We start from the raw sequence: 24508 nt of genomic DNA on the forward strand, positions 1-24508 counted from the left end.
AAATATCCGTATTTGTTTGTTTTTTTTTATTAAATGTAACATTAAAATTAAGAACCAATTGTTTCCGTTTTTTGTTAAGAGAATATCTGGCGAGGAAGTCTTACTTTGAAGGGATTAAATAACATCCGCTGGTCACACTGCCTCTTCCTGTTAGCTAGCTCTGCTCTCATGCTGTGTGTTTAGCCTCTCACTTAGGTAATACTTTTACTCCTCTCTTCTGCTCTCTCGAACCTAAATAAAGATGGCAGACGCAATTCAAAGGAAACTGAATGCGGAAGTAGAAAAATATACTCAAATGCAAAAAGGTTTGTGCCGTCTGGTGTTTTCTAACTATCATGTATGAGGCTATGCTAATGTTCTCCATTAAGGCAAGGAGTCATCTGTTCAGCCGACCTAGCGGTTCTGTCCAAATATCCCTTGAGCTTACCACAATATTATCATGTTTCGCCAGTCAGAGTATATATTCACTAATGATCCCTCTTTATTATCCAGATTTTAGCAAAAGCGTGTCAGCCAGACAGAAGCTGGAGACGCAGGTGACAGAGAACAAAATTGTCAAAGAGGTAACTCGCAGCTTTTTATCCATTTTTGATAATTTTACCTTACGTGCCAGCAATATCGGTAAACTAAAATGTTTACATCCTCGAATAAATAATAACTGCATTTTTTTGTTCTCTTTGTAGGAGTTGGATCTGTTGAATAGTACAAACACAATTTATAAACTCATTGGTCCCGTATTGGTGAAGCAAGACCCAGAGGAAGCCAAAGCCACAGTTACAAAAAGGCTAGAATACATCAATGGAGAGATGTAAGTGGGTTAATTAAGAGAACTAGCCAAGCTCAGATAATAGCACAAACTGTACAGTAATGATACATTAGTCGGTGTCTTGTTTAGGTTGAGATGAACAGGATACTTATTTCAACCCTTGCTTGAATAAATGGTTGTGATTACACTTATATAGTTACATTTATTGTCATTGTAGGTCTATTTATAGGTTGTGCAGATCGATCCTGTAATGTTTTCACGACACCTGGGTGTTTTTCTGAGATCACAAGGATCAGTGCAATCAGAATTTCTTAATTTTCTGCAGGAACATTAATAAATGGATGACTGACTGTCACTTAAATGCTGATGGATTAGACCATTTTTACAATGTATTATACTCTCAACACCCATTGGGGTCTATTAGTGTGAACACGGTGTACCACAACAAGCAAAACACACTTTGTAATCTGTTGTTGCCAAGAGGTGCCTGGTGTGTTTCATCAAGCGAGAATTCAGACATTCAAATCTTACCAGTCTAGAACTGGAACACAGTTGTACGATACCTTATTATTTTTATTGGTATTGTTGTTGTGGTTAACCAGGATCAACTATGATCGTGTGGTGTTTTCAGTTGTCCTGTCGTGTTCTTTGTTACAGTCAAAGGTATGAAATACTCCTCAAAGATCTGGAGAAGAAATCTGAGGAGCAGCGAGAAGTCTTGATCAGTTTACAACAGGAGTTCAAGAAAGCTCAGGGCCTGTCTGCTGGCAAAGCCTAACCCAGTCATCCAGCTGGCACACCGGACAGTTTAATGAGATCACTCATATGTGCATCTGCAACATTAGACTGGATTTAATCCACTTGTATCTTTTTCCTTGTGACAATTAAATTTGTTTTTCATGTATATTTTTTCTCTTGTCTTTTTTGAAGGGGATTTTAAAGGTATTTGTGCAGAAACAACATGAGCATCTTTAGAACATCTGATTTAATTGCAGCAGGCTGGCGACCACCAGAGCAGATGTTTTCTTTATTCCCCAACCTGCTGGCAGCAGGGAAAGGGCAGCGGTGTAGCATTGTTCCCATTAATGAATGTACTTTCCCCTGCTGTATACCACCATGCAAGCAGTCAGGCAACATGAATAATGCTAAGTCTTTTAAAGGATTAGCAACCACAAAAACAAAACTTGGTAACAAAGCAAACTGGGATCAAAGAGCTGAAGCGAAGGCCTGAGAGAGAGTTTAAAACATCCTCCAAGTCTGGGAGGATAATTAGATTTCAGAGATATTTTTGTGACTGTCTACCTTCCCCCAGTGTGATAATATTCAGACAAATTGCAGTTTGATTGAGGTTAAAGGAGCTCTGCCAAACACGTGTACAATGTACACATTTAAGATTCAGTGTCGCCCATCGTTACAATAAAATGTATTGTTTGTTGGCTTTGCAGTGAACTGATGTTTTCAGGTTTTTATTCATGAGACCAAAGGTGATAAAGTCCACCACTTAAAGCTAATTCAAGTGTTAAATCTGCAATGTGCGGCAGATCCTTTCTAATGGTTGCCAAACTAAACAGGTTTGACACATTTCTTTGGCTCCAAAATGCAGCTTGTCTATCAGTGAAGCAGCTTAATCTGTAGACAGAAACCTCAACATGTAAACCTTAATCTCATTGTGCTTTTAATGGATTTACTTCCCCCTCTGAGTCTTTCTCATGACTTTTAAGGCTCAGAATAAAAGAACTTCCTGCTCAGAGGTGACTGACACCAGCACTAACAGCCTTTGTTTTTAGGATTATCATAGTTTCATTAGATTAACCTAAATACTCCATCTCGAGAGTGTAGAAATTATGGATCAATCATGCGGCACTATAATTTAGTAAGGTTTCGTACAAAAACAGGCTTTGTGTTAAAAGCAGTTTTGACCAATGACCAGTAACACACCCCAACATGTCTGACCTAAGTAAAAGATAAAATTGTTCATGTTCTAAATGTGGCAAATATGACATCTTGTGTAAAATGTAGTAAAAACTACTGTTTTTTCTGCAGGATTGTAGCGACTGTTGAAACTAATAGCAATAGCATAGCCTTTATGATGCCCTAACAAAGCTGTGTACTCCACCTCTGAAAAGGACTCTAAATGGGAGTTTGTAGATTGGACGTAGCCTCACGGGTCTGGACGAGTGCACAATTGACTGCTCTTACGGCTGAAAAGCAACAGTTCAGGACACCAAAGCACCTGATTCATTTCAATACAAATGCTGTTCAGTCTAAATAAAGAATGTGCTAACTGCCAGTGAGGTGCCCCCATCTTCCTCTAAATGGAGCTGCCAGGTAAGCCATTCACACAGTAAAGAGACCACTTTGGCTTAGGAAACGGAAAAAACTTTATTGTTTCAAAGGTCCGGTTGAGTCCCGACACTGGAAAAAACGACCCTGTAAACATCCAATGGCCTAATTGTTTCTGTCCACATTTCTGAGCATCAGACATCCACCTCCAGACAGGACCAATGCTAAAAATATACAAAAAAATGCTGCATGCAGGGCCTTGTAGCAAAAATACACTATACAAAACGTTTCCTGTACAATAGAATCACTATTATACTACAAAATACATATTTACACTGTTTCTGCATTTACAAGAAGGCCTGGATCATCCCTGAGGCCACGGCCTCCACACGGGAGCGCTGATGTTCGGTGAGAGCGGGGAGAACAGCTCCTGGGTGTGGGTGGCTGTGAGGTGTGGGTGTGCGATGGTGTGCTGCTGGAGCCAATGTGGAGGAGACAAAGTCGAGTCACGGACAGGAGTGTGCATCTGTGCTCCGTAGATGTGTCTGTGGTGGAGCTGAGGCTGAGGAGGTGGTGGCGAAGCCTGGAGCGCACTCTCCTCTGAAGGCTCCATCAGGGTTCTGCTCTTGCTGCTGATGAACTGGCTGATCCTCAGCAGGCAGGACCTCCTGCCTTCATCATAGGCCTCCTGGCTGAGGCGGGTTGGTGTCGGCAGCTCGTTGGCCTCCCGATCCTTCATCTCCTTCCCCATCTTCAAAAAGTGGATCACACTCTCCAGAATCTCTGCCTTTTCCACCTTTGGATTCTTCAAGTTCTAAAAGAATAAAAGCTTTAATGTGTCTACTATCACATTGCACATCAAAGATGCTGAAAGTGTGGGGTCCTTGTTTACCATATAATCTGTGTTTTCCAGCATCAGCAGTCGCAGCGTCTCCAGGTTGTGGTTAATTCTCTCCCTTCGGCGTTTCTCCATCTGAGGTTTGGAGAACTAAGCGATGGAAAGTTCTGGTTAGAAGCTCGTTCGACCTTTCATGCGTTGCTGCTGCAGGCGGTGAAGGATCTTACCCTCCTCCCTGTCCGACGCCCGGAAGCCCCCGAGGATAAAGCCTTCATGCTGGGAAACGCGTGCCTCCTCACGGGGATCTCAAAACAAACTGGCGCGTTTGAGCTCACGTCGCGTCTGTTAACGAGCCGGGCGCAGGCCACGCCCCCGGGCCACGCCCCCATCCACCGGGACGCGCGTTGCCTTGACAACAGCAGAAAGTGGATGCTGCTTTTCTGCAGACCAGAGCACAATGGAGATGATGTGCGCGCCAGTTTGTGTCTTTAAAGACCAGAACCAAGGTAGATTCGGCTCCATCGGGAGCGAGGGCGGCCTTTAAGTCAAGATATCGCCTTTTAAGCGTTTCAAATAGTTTTGCTCTTCTTTACAGCGTTGTTTTCAAGCGCAGGTTTATATTTGAACATATTGTAGTGAAATAGAATTCCGACATGTCACATTCCTGATCATATTTAGGCTGTGTGCATGTAGGGTATGTGTCTAAATATTAAAATCACAGAAAGACTCCGCGTGGAAATTACATTTCAATCTGGACCAACACCATTAATTTTACATGTTACTCGTTAAAACTTAACAAAAACCTTCTCAGATGAAAACAAAATGGTGTTACCAAACCTAACAAAGTTGCATTAGCGCGATCAGTTTGGTCCTTTTTGTGCAATTTGTATGACTACATAAATAAATTAATACATTTAAAAACAAACAAACAAACAAACTATAAAAGGAGCTCACAAAGCTCACAAATTGTCCCGAGGGACAATTATGAGGCACTTTAGAGCAGAATTAAAAATAAAATAAAAAACCAAACACATAAAAAAGCATAAATGAAGTTTAATAGTTAGTAGCTTTACAAACACAATACTGATCTACTGTAGGCTCCATTTGATTGGTGATCGTCCCACATCATCATTAAAAACAGCATCATCACATTGAAAATGCCGTTTTTTATTAAAAAATAAATAAATATATATATATGTTGTTATTGGTCACATTTGGTCTCTTTCCGCCTGTGTTTTTAACCCGAATGATACCCCCAGTCCCCCACCCAGTCTGTTCTGGCTTTGTTTTGCCAAATTGGCCCTTTCACACTTGCCTCGTGTGAAACAGTCGTGCTCGTCTCCAGTGGGCGCGCTTTCACACTTCGGCACGCGGTCTGCGTGACAACCGCCCTTTTATTGTTTCGAACCTCTCAAGTCCATCCCAGACCTCCAAAGTTTCCCCGGAGTTGCTGTTTTCTGTCTCTATGGTCACCCTAATCCCCACAAAAGGTCCAATCAAACAACACCGGGATGATCGGATCAACAGGATCCCGCAGATTAAAACAGATTAGGAGGCTTTTCAGAAGTAGTGATACTTCCGATCCAAATCAATGACGGTTTGAGAGGGAGGAAACTGGGGAAACTCACTGTTTACGCACTTGGTTATCTTATATATGTTTTAATCTGTGAACACTCCCCAGAGAGATCCCGATTGACCCTCTGCAATGGAAACTGATGGTGAGGAACGTTCCCTCAGAACTGGACCAACGGAATTCTAATATCGTGACCCGTCGTGTGCATCGGTCACACATGCTGAGGGGATGTTTTTGAAAGGGGGGGAGGGGGGGCTTCCGACAGAAGTGCAAACATCAGGCAGCGGGCAGGAGAGCAGCCGCGCACACTTGACACGCGGGTGCGACCGGCTGCTTCACACCCGACACCCGCTCCATCCCGACCAGAACCCGTGGCGCGGATGGGTTCACCCGACAACACAAAAGTGCTTTTACCTTCGGCCTTGTTTTCTTTAAATTGAAACACGCGTGATTCAATGTAGATGAGCACACAACCACGCAATAAACCGGGATTCCGTTCAAATTGGAATCATTTGGACAAACGCTCGCTCACATTTGCCCCCCCCCCCACCCCCCACCCCTCCCCGTCATCAACGTGTTGAATCCTTTACACGTCATAAACGGCCCTCTTTTGCGCTGTTCCTCACTTGATTTGGGTTCCCACGAGAAAAAGAAGTTTCCCACAGTTCCGAGGAAGAGGTGTGAGGGAAATACTGCAAGCTGCTCAGTAAAATAACCTGTTTCTAATATGAATTAATGGACGGACGAGCCGACAGACACACCCATAGATAGATAGATAGATAGATAGATAGATAGATAGATAGATAGATAGATAGATAGATAGATAGATAGACAGACATTTGGTCGATGGTAGATCTTTAATAAATGAGAAGCTGATGCAGATTCTGTGGGAAACTTTGCCGCATGAGAACTTTCACACACTGCTTTAGCAGCCTTGCTTGAATTCAGCCATATAAAAACGTGTCGGGGCTGAAGTGTCGTCGCTTACACCTGTCAGCCAATCAGAGGCGGGTAGGATGCTTAAAGCCCGCAGCGCGGCCCCGCAGAGGGTTTCTAAGCCGGGACACGCGCACCGACACCATGACTAAAAAACTGCAAAAACCGACCGTGGAAGACTGCAAGAGCAGGAAAAGGGTAAGAACCGAATTAGCGATGACTAAGAATGTTACCACACGTCACAGCATCATCATCTTCAAATGTGATCATGAAATAAACTATTGCTGTAATTGTAGAACTTGCTGTATCAGTTGGTTCTCTGAAACAGGTAATATTGCAGAAGCATTTTCAGGATAATCCGTCTCAACAGGCTAGTTGAACTCACATCACTGTGGGACGATGTCTACGTTGACGAGGGGCCAACCCTCCCCAGGTCAGATTCATCTTCATCCACTCTCTTTGTAGGTTCTCAAGCCCATGGTGGAGAAAAAGAGGAGAGATCGGATCAATCAAAGCCTGGTGGAGCTGAGAAGCCTCCTGTTGACTCACACGTCTGATCCGGTGAGTATAGTGAGGAAAACCAGCCTCGGCGTGTCCTTAGATGAATGTATCACACTCTTCTCCCCCTCTTTACGTTGGAACTCTGCAGCGGTTGCAGAATCCTAAATTAGAGAAAGCAGAAATTCTTGACCTGACTGTGGAATATCTCCAGAGGTGGACATATAAGAAGTACCAGGGGAATGGTTCGTTGTTCAAATTAATTAAAATCTCCTAAAGAAAAAGAAAGAAAGAAGAAAGGTGCATTTTGTGTTTGATTCATGGATTATTTCCACCTATTGCAGACATGATGAAGACGTCTGCTCCTTTGCTAAAGTGTAATGACTCAGACTTGAGCGCTCCGCTCTTCCTCATGGAGTGTGCAGGGTTTCAGCAGTGTGTGGCTCAGCTGACCAACTACATGCAAAAAATCCCTGGATCACAAAGATTAAGCTCTGAGGGACTCCACCGGCCAGTGAGGCAGCAGCCACACAGCCTCCAGCCAGACTGCAGCCACACAAACCCTGAAGGGGAAGTAGAAACTCGCCTAACATCTGCTTGCCCTTCTGAGAGAAAAGACGACTCTCTGCACGCCTTTTTCCCGTCTCACTCCCCGTTTCAGCCTCTCTCCTGCTCCACCCCCAGCCACGAGCATGCCTTCGCGCCCCCCTCTCCCTGGCTCTCTCCGCCTTTCTCCACGTACTCTCCTTCTTTCCTCTCCTCTCCTCTCTCCACTGACACCTCCTTTTTCAGCATTTCACCCACCGCCCCTCACTTCGGCCCCCCCTTCCTCAGCTGCCCTGCCACCACTGCCCACCCTGCCCCCTCCTCACTCATGTGGAGACCTTGGTTCTGATAAGGTGGACCAGAGACTGAGCAGCGGAGCAGTAGAGGTGCCAATAACAGAAGAATGGCAGCAGCTCCACACCACTCTGAATGTATATATGTATAGATTATTTAATTAGCTCTATTTTTTATTTCTTTTTATAAATAAAATGGATGAACACAAGACATCTCACTGTCTGTTTATTCATAACTGCAGTTTTACCATCCTTTAGTGACTTCATACTTTGAATACTGACCTTTTGTAAATGTGTAATTCAGTCGCTCACCTTAGTGACCCCTGATACTCTAATTACTGTACATTGTCATTAGATCTAATTGCATCTAATAATTCACATCTCTGTAAAATCCTCGTAAATGGAGAATGATGAAATGATATTGCATTCATCAGGCTTTGAGTCAAGCATTTCTTATACAAAATATGTGCACTTATTTAAACGTATCTGATGTTCTTGGTGGTATGAACCTATATACTCCACATTGTTTGATTTTTTTAACATTTAAATCTAAACCTACATTTGGCCACTCGCTTAAAATGATTTTTTGCATTTTTGAAGGATCCTGGGTGTGTAGATTTGCTATTTTATATTAGATTATTAGAGCCAGAGCTGTTGTCGCGTGTTTATGTTGTAATTTACCTTTGGATCGACAGGGGGCAGCATTGGCACAATAAAACAGGCGATATTGGGCTGTTCCCTCGAAAACACAATAAAAGACAACACTTCAATTAGAACAGAGGAGCTTTTGGTTGTCCCGTGAAAGAGAAACCATACATACCATAAATGATCCTTTCCCGTCCTCTTTTCTCAGAATTACTTCTGAGCTGACTCTTATCACGTGACAAATGTTAAGCATAATGGATATTTTGCACATGACTCCCGCCATTGTTCGCTGTCAGGAAAATGAGAGGGCAGGTACAGCAGCGGCAGCTCGATTCTCCACATTCTGTCTGCAACATGTTTTGATCATCCTGCACAGTGAAAGGAGAGTCTGCAGACCAGAGCAGCTCAGGCCCGGCACATAATTAATAGGGGAAGAGATCACCTCCTGAGTGAGCTGACAATAGTGTCTGACAATTTCTCAGGACACGCTGATTAGAGCTGATCCAGTTACTCTCTTTAATCTTCATTCTTGTTTGTCACCAATGCACCCAGAGTCTGGAGAAAATATATGGAGCTGTCCTCTGGAGACGGAGAAGGCTTGACGGGGCCCACTTTGAAGTTCCGAACACGGATATCGGCGTGCTTTAAAATAAATAAACGACACAGGGGTGTATTAATAATCAGAATAGATCATTGAAAGACTTCATATGGCTCCTCTTCAGTGGGTTTCACGAATCGTACCTAAGGTCCACTTAGTGAAATATAGTTTAATCTGCATAAATTGCAAAAATAGCAGTACGGATTATTTTCTTTGTATTAACCGTCCAGACCACAAAGATGAGGGTTTTCTTGTATTTGGGCAACAATAATGACATTTTCTGTGTGCACAAGCATCAGTAAATTCTTTTGGAGCAGAGTGGAGATGATGGGGATTCTCCATTCCGATAACATGTCAATACTCCCAAATGTCTGACGACCCACAGCTATTTTTCCTCCCTTTCATTTCTCTCTCTTCAGCCCTCTGCAGGCCTCTTTGAAGTAACAGTGAACGGGTCCCAGACTGTAGCAAATTACCTGAGGACTGAAGCATTTTTGACATAAGTCCTGAGAGATAGGCTGGGCCACTTTTCTCGGCGGCCCCTTTGGCGTTTTTTAATCTGGGGCCGAGCGAGACAGCGGCGCTGACAGAGTGACGGGGCGGCTGGACGCACTTCCAGGCTCACAGGGACGGGCAGCAGAAGGACCCGGAGAATGGCCGCGGCAGACAGCGCTCCATGGAGCCAGCCGGGACAGACAGGGGGAACATCCGCCCGCTCTGCTGGGGCTGAAGTCAGGGATTGTCCCAATATAAACAAAAGAGAAGTATTTTTGTCCTGCGAATGTGAACGTGGTTCTGAGGGAGCAGGAAATCAATAGATATTTACAGGAAGTAACTTGATCCAAACAGAGAAGAATTCAATAAGACATCAGCTTCTAGTTCATGGGAGGATAATAACTGGATGTCTGACACAGAGGACTTTTCCTACGTCAAGCGGGCCCGTCCCCTTTTATGGGCTCCCGCTGATGGGAAATGCAAATGGAGAATTTGCTCATACCATTTTTTCAGCTCGGCACACTTTCCGTCCCAAGTGGAAGCTCAGGTTGACCTCACAGGTGTGGCGAGCTCATCAGGAGCGATGACCATGCTCACAAATTCATGCTTCCCCGTGTACAGCGTGCACGTGGGATCAACCCGCCTGATCTGACTCTTTTAGTCACAAAGCTGTTTTGCAAACGAGTAAAAATGTCTTTTGAACAATTCCACATTTCATGGAAACGTATCAAATCCTCTCCTGGCCTGTGCTTTCCCATGTTTTTTTGTTTCCATGCTCTGGAGTTGTGTACCTTCTCTCTGGGAACATGCATCCTCCCCAGCCTTTGTGACCCTGTCTTCCCACCCCCCTGGGTGGGCTGTGACCCTGCTAGCCTGCAGCTACTGCACGCTACAAACTCTCACCCTGGAGTAATCCAGAGGGTGCACTTCTGACTGCTTTATGCTCTTTGCCCCTTCCTAAAAGTCAGCCCGACCCCCAGAGGTCACAGGTCAATACACCAAACCGAAGCAGTGGACAAAAATAGCAAATGATACACAGGTCATTTAAAAATAGAAGCCTGATGCCTATTCTCATTTAGATGACACTGATTTGTTGGTCGTATTTTGGAAACTTTGGCATTGAGGTCTAATGTTTACCGAAAACAAGAGAGGGTCACATGTGTTTTTTGTTCACAGAAAATGGGGCTAGATGATGTGGAAGACTTTTTCCTTACATGTAACCCCATACCGCTGAGAAAATGTCAAAGAGCAGAGGAGAGAGTATGGGCCCCTTGAACTAACAAATAAAGCCCTCTGTCCTTATCTCTATCATGTTAAAATTCCACCACTGCTCCCGGAAGCTGCAGTGGAGGAAGACAAGATGCTGGACAATGCAGGGCAGCGGCGGATCGGCTTCTGCTTCCTCATTTTTCCCCATCGGTGATGCTTCCCCGCGCTGCTGGGCGCCTCTGTGGCCGTGCAGGAGTCACGTCAGTAGAGCCTTAAACACCAACATTAGCATCATTTAGACAGAATCTGCTACGCCGCACCTCCAAAGACGACCTCACCCAACGTCTACATGTGTGTCCGACGCTGCGTGATGGCAACATGTACAGTTGTGCGCCGTGCGTGCTCTCACTTTGGTTCCCACTGTTTTAAAGCTGCAGACGTGAGCAGGAGAGGTGAGCCAACTATCTCCTCCTCAGGAGGTGTGCGTGAGACGCTCCATGCTTTTATCAGCCCTTTTGTCTCCCTCTTTTTATCCAGATCCATATTTTATAAAACACACACCTCCTTTTGTATAAAACAAGAATTATCTATCACTCAGCCACTCTTTTTTTCCCCCCTTTTTTTTCCACGGTGGTCTAAACGCATGGACCACCAAACTCTCATCCCCCCCCCGCGATCACTAAAAGCAGAGATATGGGGAATCAGATGAAACTCTGCTCAAATCTACAGGGCCTGGTGGTACTTTGTCTGGCCCATCTGCATCTCTCTGATATGGTGCCGTGATAAGGAACATGAAAGTAGCCTGTCATCAGCTGCTCCTGTCTCGGCCTTTGTGGAGAAAAGCCTCCATCGTGTGCAGAGCAGACAATATCGGTGCACATTACGTCCCTTCAGCAAAGTTTAAAGCCCTCAGACAGGTAGGAGGGATGTCTCCAAAACGCTGTGTTTACCTTTTAGTTCAACACTCTCACACCAGCAGAGCTCTTGATTGTTGGTGTGAAACGGGGGCTTCAACAGTGAAGTGGACCCGACGACTGTTGCCACGGTTGAAGCTTTCATTATGATTTGAGGATTGGCTGGAGAAGTTTAGAGACAGTGTCTGGGAGTTGACATCATTTCCCATTTACGCCTCAGACCTCCTTCACCTGGACGCAGTGTAAAAAAAAAGGAACATCTGCAGATGAGCAGACCTGCCCCTGCTCCTCTTACTACATCCTTCTATGTCAGACCAAAGGAATGAGGTGGTCCCTCTGAAGACAAACACCACCTCAAGATGTACGACGCCCGATTGGTTAATGCACCAATGACAACATAAACCCTCACCTATCTACCTCCAGGGCCTGGGATTGCAACTGCTCTTGTGATTGTTCCCCACAGGTGAGGCATATTGAGGGAACTGCATGCCTTTCTCCTCCCAGAAAGCCTCTTTGTTTGCCTCTGACAGGGGGAATGTCTAGCTAAGCATCTGCCTACATGTGGCTGTTTAATTGCATCCTCTTTATTTTCCAGATACTTTGATCCTCTCGGGGTGTAAAGTGTCTCAGAGAAGGACATGCAGCGTCTCCTGGCTCATTTTTCTTGCAGGTTTTCTTTGCTTAAAAGCACACAGGTATGTTTCCTTTCTTTAACCACAGATGTGTGTCCATCTTGGTGGCTCTCCTCTTCTACCTGATCAACAGGAAGCAAGAAAAACCAAAGTAACTGACTCGTGAGCTCAAACTGTGGACCATTTCATCCGGATCAGGAAGATTTATTCCTAAAGGGAAATGTGCCTGAGAGTGGAAATAACCATTTTCTTAGACAGTGAACAAACATGAATTAAGACTGTATCTTACAAACACCGAAGTAGCGACATGTCCCCTCAATTATCTCTGTGAAAACTTTTACTAATAATGCTATAATTACGGCTCATTGATACCTACGTACATGTCTGCCGGGGTTACCACGGGCTGTTATTTGAAGGTTATGACAGTGTTTTGGTGGTCTTGCACCACCTGGCTCGCTGCTGCTGCTGCTCCTGCTGCTCTATAGTGATGTGTTTTCCTGCTGAGGGGATTTCCTTCATTCACAAGCACTCAAGGTTATTGCTGCGGAGGAGGGTTGCAGCCTTGCTGCCATGTCTTTTGAAGTTTCCCACCACAGATCGCGTCCCTTAGTTTCAGTTTTAACCCATATGTTATAAATCCTATTATAAGTAGTGCCCCAGGAAACCTGATGTCGGCCGTTTGTACAAGTTTGTCATCATTAAATTTCAGCTCCACTCTGAGCTTCTCTGCACGACTCCCCGACTGGGGAGCTTTTCACGTTGAACCTTTCATCAGGCATTTAATGGGGTAAAAAAGAAGATGGCGAACGTCTTTCTTTTGAGCCTTTCAGAACGTTCTGCGGTGGTACAAGTCACAATAATTACTGCTATTCTGCAGGTCTGGGATCCGTCCAGAAAGCAGCGCATCACCTGCCACTCTGGGCTAAATGCATGTTCGGTTCAAATAAGCTGAAATGGGCGATGGCGGCAGAAGTTTTCACGGCGAATTCTTCCCACGTATCATTTTTCTCTCCCCCTTCCTCAAGTCATTTGCTCTAAGCCCTCCTTTCTGCCTCTCTCCCCCCGTTTTGTTATTTTACCTGGAGGTGCAGGTGCGAGAGGGAGAGGCCGTGGAAAAACATTTGATTCCGTAAGCTTGTCATGAAGGAATCCACTGAGTGACCTCTGCATCTTGTCATACAATGACAAATGGATTTGCAATTTTCCGCCCGACTGAGCGGCAACAAAGAACATTTCCACTTTCGCCAGGAGGCAGCGAGCGTACAGTCTTCCTCCATCAGGCTCTTCAAACAGCTACAAACATTACACACTACTTTGGTTTGGCCTTTGCAACTCAGAGGACGTTCCGTCGCTTCATTCCCACGTTCACGTAGAGTTTTGTTGTATTGCAACTGTTTGTTAATTATTTATTTACTGCATCGCAGAAACTTTTGAGACCTGGACATAACTGAGCTACCTCCTGATCTGTGTGCAGCCCCCCCGTCTCCTGCTTTTGGCTTCAGCTGCATCATCCAGGTGTCAGTAATGTGGGTACGAGGGACAGAGGAAGGATCTCCACGACTGCTGCAGAGGGATTTGCCCCCCCTCGGCGTACCACAGCAGCAGGGTCAGAGGTTCAGTGGGTTAAAGTGATGATTCTACATTCGCAGCCAGTTGGGATTGTTGTCCCTTTATGCTTTTTTCTGATATGAGGTTCAGGCCTTTTGATTTAGGGATCTAAATAAATGAATGAGCTCAATCTCGGCCTGTCATCACAGACGATCGTCAACAGCTGAATTTGCCTGTTGAAATTATTTGATGTGTAATGTTTTTAAGCAATTTTGGACAGCGTCGTTCCTACTGTGGCAGAACCTCTTTAATGAGACCTGAGGGCCCTTAAAATGGACCTTCAGGTACAATCCTGAAGTAACTCCATTATTTCACAAGACACAAGACCATGCAGTTCCAAATTTCTTGGTTTTCAAAGCCTGTTTTCTAAGAACTGGGGATGTATTCTGGTGTGACGGGGCCTGATGTCTCCTTCAGGCCAGCAGAGATTAGAGTGATCTGGATTTCTCACCTATGTGCTCCACACGGCACCTGTGCACGGCGGCAAACGTCTCCATGGAGACCTGCAAAAGAGAAGAGCACATTTTCCACTGCTTGTGAGCTGATGTGCAGACCAAAAACCGCTCTTAAACGTGATGCTACACGAGTGAACCGACCCACAGCAGCAGGTGTGAAACGCCGCCGTTAATCACAGGAAGGATGTTTGTTAATTGAAATCGGCGACCGACGCTTTCTGATAACGCCGTATACGCCTGCTCCTGTTGTAATCCTATAAACACGGACGCAGCTCGTTGCTTTGTGCGCATGGCAATTTAGTAAGTAATAAACAAACAACAAAGAGCCTGAAATCAATAGTTTGTGGGATTCAAATGACACAAAGCTGCACACACCATCCCTGCACAAACACACCCTTAGAAGTGGCCACAGGTGAGCGCCGGGGCACCACCCCTGTCTTCCCCACCGCAGCCGACTAAATATAGAAATTATACTCTCTGGAAATCGGGGGGAGAGGGAAAAAAAGGAGGGGGGGGGGGGTATTTTCACCCCCCCTCCCGCCGCTGCTAAGTCAGATCCCCAGCTGACAAACAAAAGGCCTGAGATCAGAGTGTGAACGCTTAAGTGCTGAGGGAACACCTGTGCAGCAGTCTGACGGCTCTGCAGGGACAGACACAGGAGATCACTGACTTCCACACCTGCCAGCGGTGGACCCATGCCACACACACACACACACACACACACACCACACACACACACACACACACACACACACACACACACACACACACACACAGGGGTTTGCTTAACAGTCATTTAAAGTTGCTGCTGGAGAGGCGATGAAAGTCCGGGAGCACCTATTAAGCGCGAGGCGGCCCTCCAGAGTGGCTGCGGATGAGGGGTTTAAGTGTTTTCAGACCACCTGCAAGAGGCGGAGAAAGGTGGGAACAAAAGCATCTGTCTCGGGGACAGGTAGGCTCCAAAAACACTGCTTTAGACGAGTGCCAGGGAACACCTTTGCGCATCAGGTATCACAGGTCAGGCTTTTCAGCGTGTTTAGAGAGATGACCTTCAAAAAGGAGAGGGCTCACTCTGCTTGGTGTTCACAGTCTGCTCTTCAGGACTACAGCTGAGTCACTCTGGAGGCATCGCTGTGATTCAGATGGTATAGCTGAAACTATCTGATGCTCCTTTAGATACAGACCACATCATTGCAGACATCTTTTTAACTCTATTAACTTAAAAAGTACCGGAACCTTTTCTGGGCTGCTGTCGTGGATGGGGCCCGATCACCTGCACGCTCTGGGACGCTGACTACAGGAGCACGTTGGCGCTCCGGTTGTGTGAATGTTGGAAAATCCCAGAGTCTCATGGTTGAAGGAAGGGGGAGTTGGCAGCAGAGCTGACTCCCAGTCCTGAGATCCCCCCCCACTGGCTCACCATCACACACACTGAGAACACAGGCTTTCATCACAGGCTTCACGGAACTATGAAGGAAACCGTGCACAGATATTAAGATATTACTTCTAGAATGTGATAGTCAGATATTTCTACCTGGCTCACTCAGCTTTAGAAACTCCCCGTACGAAGGCAGATTGTGTCTAAATCCATCCTGCAGAGGTTACTCAAGGCGTCATCCACTGACCTCCACTTATAGTGGCCAGAGCTGCTAGGCAAAAGTTAAAGGTCAGGTTTTATTTGCCCCTAATTGTGTCACAGCGATGCCGCGGCGTTCCGATGAGTTTGCAGAGGCTTTGAAGTTTTATGTGTGCATCAGGTCTGTGACTCATCTCCTGGCATAATGGCGTCCATAAAGAAAGACAACATTGGTCTCGTTAGTGGGTTTATATATTTAAACTTGAAAAGACAAAAGCAACCAATAAAATATGCTTTTTATGATCTGCTATTACCACTAAAAATTTGGTTTATTTAAAAGAATGCTGTTTTTTTAAGAACATGAACTATGAACACAGATTTTGACTTGTGATTAGAAAAAAATGATCATTTTGAGCTATTTTTTTTAACTGTTGCAGTTTGCATGATCAGTGTAACACATGTAACAGAACATGAATTAATATGTCAACAATACAAGAAGTTTAATAAAGCGATTCACTGTTACCATGATTAGATTTTGAAAAAAAAGAAATGTCTGTAGCATGTTGGAGATGCAACTATACCCTACCGCAGCATTGATACAAGACATTCTGGAGTAGTTTAATAGTTCATTTATCTAACTGTAAAAATATACTTTCCAATAAATAAATATATAACATAAATATATGCATCTAGAGGGAATAAATAATTTGTTACACGAGTTGCTCTTTTTCAAACGGGTGAACACAGACGTAAAGAGAAACAGAACCATTCCTTCAAAGTCCTTCTGAACAGACCACGGCGCTCCTGCTGCAACCGCTGCTAAAAGAACCATTTCAGAGTTCCCTCTGGCTCCATTCTTCAGCCCAGCTGGTATCTCCACTGGACCCGATGAGACCATCCTCCACACAGCTCTGGTTCCAGTCATCTCCTATTCCAAGCAAGAACTTTTCAGGTCACCTCTAGCTCTAAACAAATGACCCGCTCAGGCCAAGTGCTCAGACATTCTAGCCCATCTTCTTGGCTGTTGAAAAATGGACCACGCATCCCTTTAAGAGGCGCCGGTGCCTTTCCCCACGTGGGTCGGCCTGCTGTCCCTCAGCCTGCTGCGGCCACATCTGCCTCTTCTTCCCTGTTCCCTGCCTTCCAGGGCTTCAGCAGCTACTCCTCAGTGTCACCAAGTCCTCCACGTCTCAGCTGTGTCCTAAAATATCCCTGTACAGCTCTGGCACACGGTCAGGGTCCACCGGCCTGGGCAAAAAGTGGGTAAATTTCTGGTGCCGCCTGGATTTAGTCCCATCTCTGGGGGTCCCATCTTTGTTCAAAGCCACAAAGTAACGTGCCCCTTTTTCCCCATGTTTGTAGAGGTTGGAGGAGTAGGTGTTGTACCAGTTCTCTTCAAACTGCTCCCTGAAGACACATTCTGATGTGAGTTTATCCTGAAAGAAAAACAAGCAGGTAAATAATAATGAAAATAAGGGCGAGAAAAGAACATATCTGGTTTATTCTGCATGCCCCGTGACATATCTGATATGATTAAATGATATTAATATAATATAAAATAGGATGGGCGGTACGTACAGAACCATAAAGTTCCCCTTTGTCATTCATGCCCAGATAGAGTCCACTGTCCACCCCTCTAATGCTGATCAGTCCAACTGCCAGGCTGATGAATTCTAAAATACCTGGAAAAGAAGGCACATAAGAAAATGTATACTTTTAAAATAAACACAACAAATACACTATTGGCACTATTTAAACACGAATCACTCTCTTATTGGTTATGTTATTATTCTGACCTGGTTTAAAACTAGTATCCATTTATAATACGCGTAACAATCGGTTTCTTTACCGAAACGACTGTGGTCCCTCCTGGTGCCCTGCACGGTGCCGTCCGGAAGTATCTGCAGGTGAAATCCAGTCCTGCAGTACAGCTGTCTCCTCCGCAGGATCCCCTTGAGGTGCGTCAAATCCGTCGCTGCGCCCCGAGAGAGTCGGTCCCCGGCGATCAGCGGCTCCCCGAGCAGCGAGCCGGAGCTGTCCCCGAAAGGTGTCAGCACGAAGCGGGAGCCGACCTGCGGGATACCTTCGATCCCGAAAACGCCTCCAACTTCCCCCAGAAAGGCAGCAGAAGCCACCGCCATCGTGTTCAAGCGCAGCGGGTAAAGTTCAGAGAGGAGGTCCTGAGGCAGCGCTCCTGCGTACTTCACCTACTGCATGTTTACTTCCAGGAACGCGGACACACGCACGGCCGAAAACACCGAATCTCCGCTCGCGAGTGCGCCGATTGTCAACAGTTTTGTTTGTTGCGGTGTTGATGGGTCTGCTGTCAGTGGTGGCGCCGCTGCTGGTGCGCAGGTAGTCCCGCCGCAGAGAGGAGGCGTTGGGAGGGTTTGCGCTCGGAGTGCCAGCGGTGGAGAGGCAGGTGCAAAACCCACAGGGCTATTAATGGGCGGGGCTTTACAGTCCGGGCGTGCCCGGGCAGGATCTCACCCCCGCCCCCCCCCCCCCCACCTCTCTCTCTCTCTCTCTCTCTCTCTCTCCAAGATAAGAAGAGAGACGATGGTGGAGCGTTCTATTTCATGCAAAATCCTTCAGAAAACCAAACATGCACAAAAACAACAAAATAACGAGCGTGTTTTTGATCCTTGTTGGAGTTTACTTCCCCTAATTTGGACAACCTGTCATTGTTCATCGTCCACGCTGTCCTTCCTCAGCAGGAGCTGCATCTTATCGGTTACTTATCGGAAACAGATTAAGTGGACTCGGACACGCAGCCCCCAGCGCCTGCCCCCCCCCCCCCCCTTCTCCCCTGCGGGTGGTGCTGCGGTCTTGCCCTGCAGAGGTCGGTGGAGGCTTCGGCTCCAACAACCGTCCCCGCCTGACATCATTACCTCCACGTCCAGGCAACAGGGGGACATTTGTGGGGGCCACAATCATCACACAGTCAGGAAAAAAGAAAGAAAATCTCAGACGAGCTTTGCAAATTCCCGCTTTGAGTCAGAACCAGGACCTCGTGACAGTCCCGTTATGTTAAAGGTTCTGGAGCTGTCCTCCACCTTTGGTGCTGAAATGGTCAGTTTATATGATGTCACATAACACGAGGGCGACAGAATCCACAGAAAAACCCAGAGTTGTGCTGCAGGTTTATGGAGTAACCGCAAAAAAAGGAAACTATATGAAATCTAAACTTTGCAGGGATCAACTGACCCATTCGTGTTTTTTAAGATGCAGCCTTGTGATGTTGGCGCTGCTGTTGACCTGATGAGGCTATTCTTTTTTAATTAAAAATACCCAAAGAGAGTTTAGTTAATTAACTAGTCAGTGATTCCTGCATTAACTTCTCCAGAATACTATATGAGCCTGTTCCATCCACTTGTTGAGGTTTTATAGATTGAAAGAAGTTCATGTTGGCTTTCTAAAAATTGGTTATTGCCTGTAGAAAGGTCAAAGGTTAAAGAGTTAGATCTCCAGGATCACTTGGAAAATATTGAACAAATTATGCAATATTATATATTAAGCAGATTATACATACAATATAAAGAGGGTGAAAACAGGCCATTTTCATTCTGACGGGTCATTGGTGCGTTTACACTGTGATGAATCAGAGGATGACAAATTTAGCGCATTTATGGGACATTTAGACCATTGATTTTTGAGCTGTTGTAAATAAATGTTCTTCTTTCGTACTCCAGCTTTTACTCACCTCCTTATTTATACCGTTGGGTTTGTTATACAAGATTAGACCTGTGTTCACCTGTCTTTCTCATGTTATTGGAACTACTGATTATTTCTGAACTGTATTTTTAACTACAGGTCAAGACATATAATCAATCTATAATCAAACTTGTTCATTTTTATTATCCAGATGGATTTGGTTGAACTTTCATGCTGTAAGATTTTCAGGTATTTCTTATATCACAATGTGTTTACTGTCTAATATCTGCATTAGAGCCACGTTGCATTAGTCCCCAACATGAGATGGGGGTGGGGGGGAGCAACAGGGCTTTAATGTGCATCCGCTGGCGTCCAACTTCTCCCAGTAAACAAACATGGAAACTAAATCTGGTTGACACTTAAAGATAAAAAAGCTTCTTGTTTCTTATCTATTGATGCTTTAATTTGACAAGTGTTCACAGGCAGCAGGAATTCGGGGACATAGGAAACCAGACACTGGGACTTGGCGGAGGTGTTGACATCTGATGAGAGAGGGGGTGGTTGGAGGGGGTTTAATGGTTAAGCAAAGGGGGGCAGGCATTCCCTGGCTGTTTGCTCTGTGCCCAGTGGACCTGGCACTGTTCCACCTGATGGAGAGATCCATTCTGTCTTCACCAATCTGGCCTTCTGATCTGGCTGAGGTTGAGCACTTGTCTGGACATTATCTGGTGCACAGAGATGAAAAATAGAGCTGGCATCACACGTACCCCATTAAGGTCCGGGGCTCTTTGTTGCTCCACATGACTGAGACTTTTCATGTCCGAAAAGCCTCAGTAGATTTTATTAAAACATTTATCAGTCGCCCAAATCAACAAATCACTGCTGTGATTGAAATGTCACCGCAACAGCAATTTGTTAACAAAAGGTGTTGCTTCAGTACCATGAAAGCATCTGCACTGTTGTCTCCTGATGTGAGGGGCGTCTCAATAACCCCTTGATCAGAAGCAAACACACTCACAAACCTTTGAGAAACTAACTGAAAGATTCTCAATGCTAAAGGCTAAAGCTGTTCGTCAAGCTCTCGAGGAGTTCAACCTTAAATTAAATCAAATTAAATGAAACAGCTTTTGACACTGTTACTCACGCCTTTGGGCAGAGGTTTTTGTCTCCCTCCTGTGGCGCCATCATTCATTACACAAACATTGTTGCCAGTCCTTCACACAGGCTTTAGCTGTCTTTAGCTTTAGCAGCTATCCAGTTGGCCTGTTGGCCAGCAGCCAGGGGAGCCTTCGCTTCTTCCATCACATCTGTTCCCTAATTTAAAAGGAAAGTTGTTGTCGCTGGACAAAAGGCAGTGACTTGATGAGTCACTATCAGTCAGTCATAACACCTGCATAAAGATAGACATCTTTACCAGCAACCCCGCTTTTATGGCCCATTTATGTGGCAACAACCTCGTAGACACAAGGCGAGATGTTATGTGTTCGCGTATGTGCCATTGTTCTCTGCTGCCTAATGGCGAGCCTTACAAAATCCCAGGCATGCTGTTTTGCAGTTTGAACCTTTTTAAGACATGATTCCACGTTCTTATTTTTATAAAGTCCCGAAGCAGCAGTGATTGTTTTTAGAATAAATCATGAAGGAGAAGGTGGGTAACGGCCTTTAAATGTCAGCATCTGATTTATGTGTTTGTAGTCAAAGATGAGAAAGTGTTTACAGCCTTTTACCTTTTTTCACATGTTGGAATATTGTTGATAATAATTAGAAAATACTTCATTAGTCTAAACTCAACACCCCAGAGTGACACAGAGAAAATTATTTAACTGACTTGAGCATCAGCTCCTGATCCTGCAGTTCTCCTGATCATATATATATATGTGTGTGTGTGTGTGCCTGTGTGTGTGTGTGTATGTAGATATATGTGTATACAGTATATATACAGTATATGTATATATATATATGTGTGTGTGTGTGTGTGTGTGTGTGTGTGTGTGTATGTAGATTAATGTGTATATATATGTGTGTGTGGGTGTGTGTGTGTGTGTGTGTGTGTGTGTGTGTGTGTGTGTGTGTGTGTGTGTGTGTGTGTATGGAGAGAGAGAGAAAGTTCCAGAGGGTTCAAGGCAGGACTGCATCAATCTGAGCTTTATGGAAGGTGAAGCACTTGAAAGCTCACCTGGAGTGGATCTGAAATAAAGCACCTTCATGAATCACTAAACTTAACTAAACAGGATTCTCTGATCTGACCAACTCAGTCAGTGTCATATTAGGAAGCCCAAAACCCAACAATGAAGTATGGAGGTGGAAGCACCAGAGAACCTGTTCAAAACATGGTCAGGATCTGAGACGGGGCTAAATGGTCACCTCCCAACAGGTCAGTGGGCTTAAGGTTAGGGTTAGAACAAGGGTTTGGTTAGGGTTGGGGTTAGAACTAGGGTTTGGTTAGGGTTGGGGTTAGAACTAGGGTTTGGTTAGGGTTGGGGTTAGAACAAGGGTTTGGTTAGGGTTGGGGTTGGAACAAGGGTTAAGGTTAGGGTTAGGGTTAAGCTTAGGGTTAGGGTTAGAACTAGGGTTTGGTTAGGGTTGGGGTTAGAACTAGGGTTTGGTTAGGGTTGGGGTTAGAACTAGGGTTTGGTTAGGGTTGGGGTTAGAACTAGGGTTTGGTTAGGGTTGGGGTTAGAACAAGGGTTTGGTTAGGGTTGGGGTTAGAACAAGGTTTGGTTAGGGTTGGGGTTAGAACTAGGGTTTGGTTAGGGTTGGGGTTAGAACTAGGGTTTGGTTAGGGTTGGGGTTAGAACAGGGTTTGGTTAGGGTTGGGGTTAGAACTAGGGTTAAGGTTAATGTTAGGATTAGAACTAGAGTTAGGGTTCAGGGTTTAATTTAGATCTTTATTGTACAGGCCTACTGATTGGAATGATGGAAGAGTGTTTAAGGGTTAGTCTAGGGTTAGGGTTAGGATTAGGGTTAGGGTTAGAGTTAGGGTGGAGTTACGGCAGAATAACTCCAAATCCACGTGTGCAATGCCTGTAACATCCTACAGGATGACTGGAGGCTGCAACTGTTGCCAAAGTTACTTCAATTAGGTTCTCAATAAAGGCTCTGGGTACTAATTGTTCAAAAATCTTTTCAATTTAATACATTTTATAATTGTTTTTTTTCCCTCAGGCCACCAAATAACAAGGTGAGAGAAGAGAAACTGAAAAGTTGCCAACAATTTCATCTTGTCTAACCCTAACCCTAACCCTAACCCTAACCCTCAGGCATCAGACTTTTGTGGAGGTCTTAACAATCAAAATTAGTTCCTGGCTTTAAAATGTGTCCGTGGTGGGTTATCGTCAGTCATCAGGACAATTTCTTGGCCATTTTTTAACAACACCTTCCATCTTATCTCCTCCTTTTATTGACCATTGGAATGTGTCCATGGCGATATGTCGTTGTGTTTCCCTGCACACCAACACCTGTTTTCACTTTTGTCTCCTAGTTTTACATTCTTTGTGCTCAATTTAGTGCTTACATGCTTTATTATGTAATTTATCTCGAGGATCTGCTAACTGCTAAGCTTTTGGCTGTGTTCAGCACTTAAACCTCTAATGAATGCTGGTTACCTGGGATTTACAGCTAAAGGAGTGAATTAGGATTTTCCTCTTCTCTCGGGAATTACAAAAGGTCGGCTAATATCTGTTTGCAAAGGAAATTGCAGAAGAGATCTTCAGTAAAAAGGATGATGGGCCACAAAGGAATCCACTCAGATTAAGGGTTTATTTCCAACCTTAACTTCATCGCAGGAAACATGACATCAGCCCATCCTGTTTGACTTTAGAAAGTGAATTAAAAACATAACTTTGAAAGCTGAACATCACCGGTAAACACAATAGCACTTTTCTCACCCTAACGGGAGGAACAAGGACGATTTTGGAGGTAAATTTAATTTCCATAGTCCTCAAAATTCCCTTGAAGTTTAGCTTTCATCTAATCCGGAGCTCGAGTGTGTTGTAAATACTATCTTATCTCTCCATCAGTCTGGTAACGTGCACATGTCACCGGTGTGCATGTGGATTTATTCTCCCGCTCACCCTGCAGGAAGAGAGCCTCCCGAATCCACACACACAAAGATCTCCTCAGCGTTTGGAGCTTTGTCACCCTTCAGCTGCAGGAAGGCGAGATTTGATGAAATGTGATGGGCAGCCACAGGAAACGTTCAGTGACATAGATCATCAATCAACCCCCCCCCCCCCCCCCCCAACACACACACACGCGCGTGCGTTGCTGAGGAGGCCGCAGGTCCTCAGATCTGACTGTACCGCTCTGTCCTCTGTTGCTCTAAGTGCCAGCGTTGGGATTTGGGCCTTTTAATCCGGCTGTAAAATGTTGTGGCTCTGTCAGGGGGGGAAAAGGGCCGCACCGAATGGGGAACAAAGAATGAGAGAGTTGTTTGAACCCAGCTATGTCGAGACATGTCCCGCCGGCCGCTCCCGATCACCGTGGACATTATGAAGCCTGAGAATGGCATTGGATTACATCTCTGCAACTGCCACTCTCTATGAAGTGTTTCAGTGGAATTCTTTGTATTGTCTAACAACATCTACTTGAGCTCTGAGGCTCACAGAGCAGAGGGGGGGTCGCCTTCCTTTAGGAGCGAAGGTGTGTGGTATCGGAGAAACACGACTGGAATCTCAAAGCGTTTAAGCTTTAGAGGCTTTGAAGCGGGAGACTTGTGATATGGGCTGGTACCTGCCAAACCGGCGGCCTCTTTTATCTCTTCTGGATGGACGTCTTTGGGGAGGTGTTCATCGCTAATTCTCTTTTCACACCTGAGGTTTCACATCTCATTCTTGCCCTTACGTCATCGTCTTCGCATTTGACTTCCAGATTCTAGAGGAAGTTTTTCTCCCACCTCTTCCTGCAGAGATCTCCCTCCACAAAACTCTGTCCCCGGAATTCTTTTCCCGTAACACCAGAAGTCACCCAGAACTATCTATGCTCAATTCT

The 24508-nt window shown here is 45.2% G+C and overlaps 4 protein-coding genes across 4 annotated transcripts; 2 read left to right on the forward strand and 2 right to left on the reverse strand.

Annotated features, from left to right (window-relative positions):
* Nucleotides 1-24: 24 nt before the first annotated feature.
* Nucleotides 25-1670, forward strand: pfdn6 (prefoldin subunit 6). The gene is made up of 4 exons (XM_057043446.1): nucleotides 25-305; nucleotides 493-563; nucleotides 684-808; nucleotides 1424-1670. The coding sequence occupies exons 1-4, from the start codon at nucleotides 242-244 to the stop codon at nucleotides 1542-1544; spliced, it is 381 nt and encodes a 126-aa protein (XP_056899426.1). The 5' UTR covers nucleotides 25-241; the 3' UTR covers nucleotides 1545-1670.
* A 1459-nt stretch (nucleotides 1671-3129) lies between these two features.
* Nucleotides 3130-4280, reverse strand: her5 (hairy-related 5). Its single transcript, XM_057043204.1, has 3 exons — nucleotides 4115-4280; nucleotides 3942-4037; nucleotides 3130-3863 (listed from the first exon to the last, which is right to left on the reverse strand). Exons 1-3 carry the CDS (start codon nucleotides 4274-4276, stop codon nucleotides 3414-3416), a joined length of 708 nt encoding a protein of 235 aa, XP_056899184.1. The 5' UTR covers nucleotides 4277-4280; the 3' UTR covers nucleotides 3130-3413.
* A 2065-nt stretch (nucleotides 4281-6345) lies between these two features.
* Nucleotides 6346-7942, forward strand: her11 (hairy-related 11). Its single transcript, XM_057043258.1, has 4 exons — nucleotides 6346-6594; nucleotides 6862-6957; nucleotides 7046-7139; nucleotides 7239-7942. The coding sequence occupies exons 1-4, from the start codon at nucleotides 6541-6543 to the stop codon at nucleotides 7787-7789; spliced, it is 795 nt and encodes a 264-aa protein (XP_056899238.1). The 5' UTR covers nucleotides 6346-6540; the 3' UTR covers nucleotides 7790-7942.
* Nucleotides 7943-16099: 8157 nt separating this feature from the next.
* On the reverse strand, nucleotides 16100-18310 carry fgf20b (fibroblast growth factor 20b). Its single transcript, XM_057043834.1, has 3 exons — nucleotides 17715-18310; nucleotides 17444-17547; nucleotides 16100-17301 (listed from the first exon to the last, which is right to left on the reverse strand). Exons 1-3 carry the CDS (start codon nucleotides 18004-18006, stop codon nucleotides 17056-17058), a joined length of 642 nt encoding a protein of 213 aa, XP_056899814.1. The 5' UTR covers nucleotides 18007-18310; the 3' UTR covers nucleotides 16100-17055.
* Nucleotides 18311-24508: the final 6198 nt, after the last annotated feature.

The sequence above is a fragment of the Takifugu flavidus genome, chromosome 9 (assembly GCF_003711565.1).
Source record: "Takifugu flavidus isolate HTHZ2018 chromosome 9, ASM371156v2, whole genome shotgun sequence".
In the NCBI taxonomy this organism is placed as follows: Eukaryota; Metazoa; Chordata; class Actinopteri; order Tetraodontiformes; family Tetraodontidae; genus Takifugu; species Takifugu flavidus.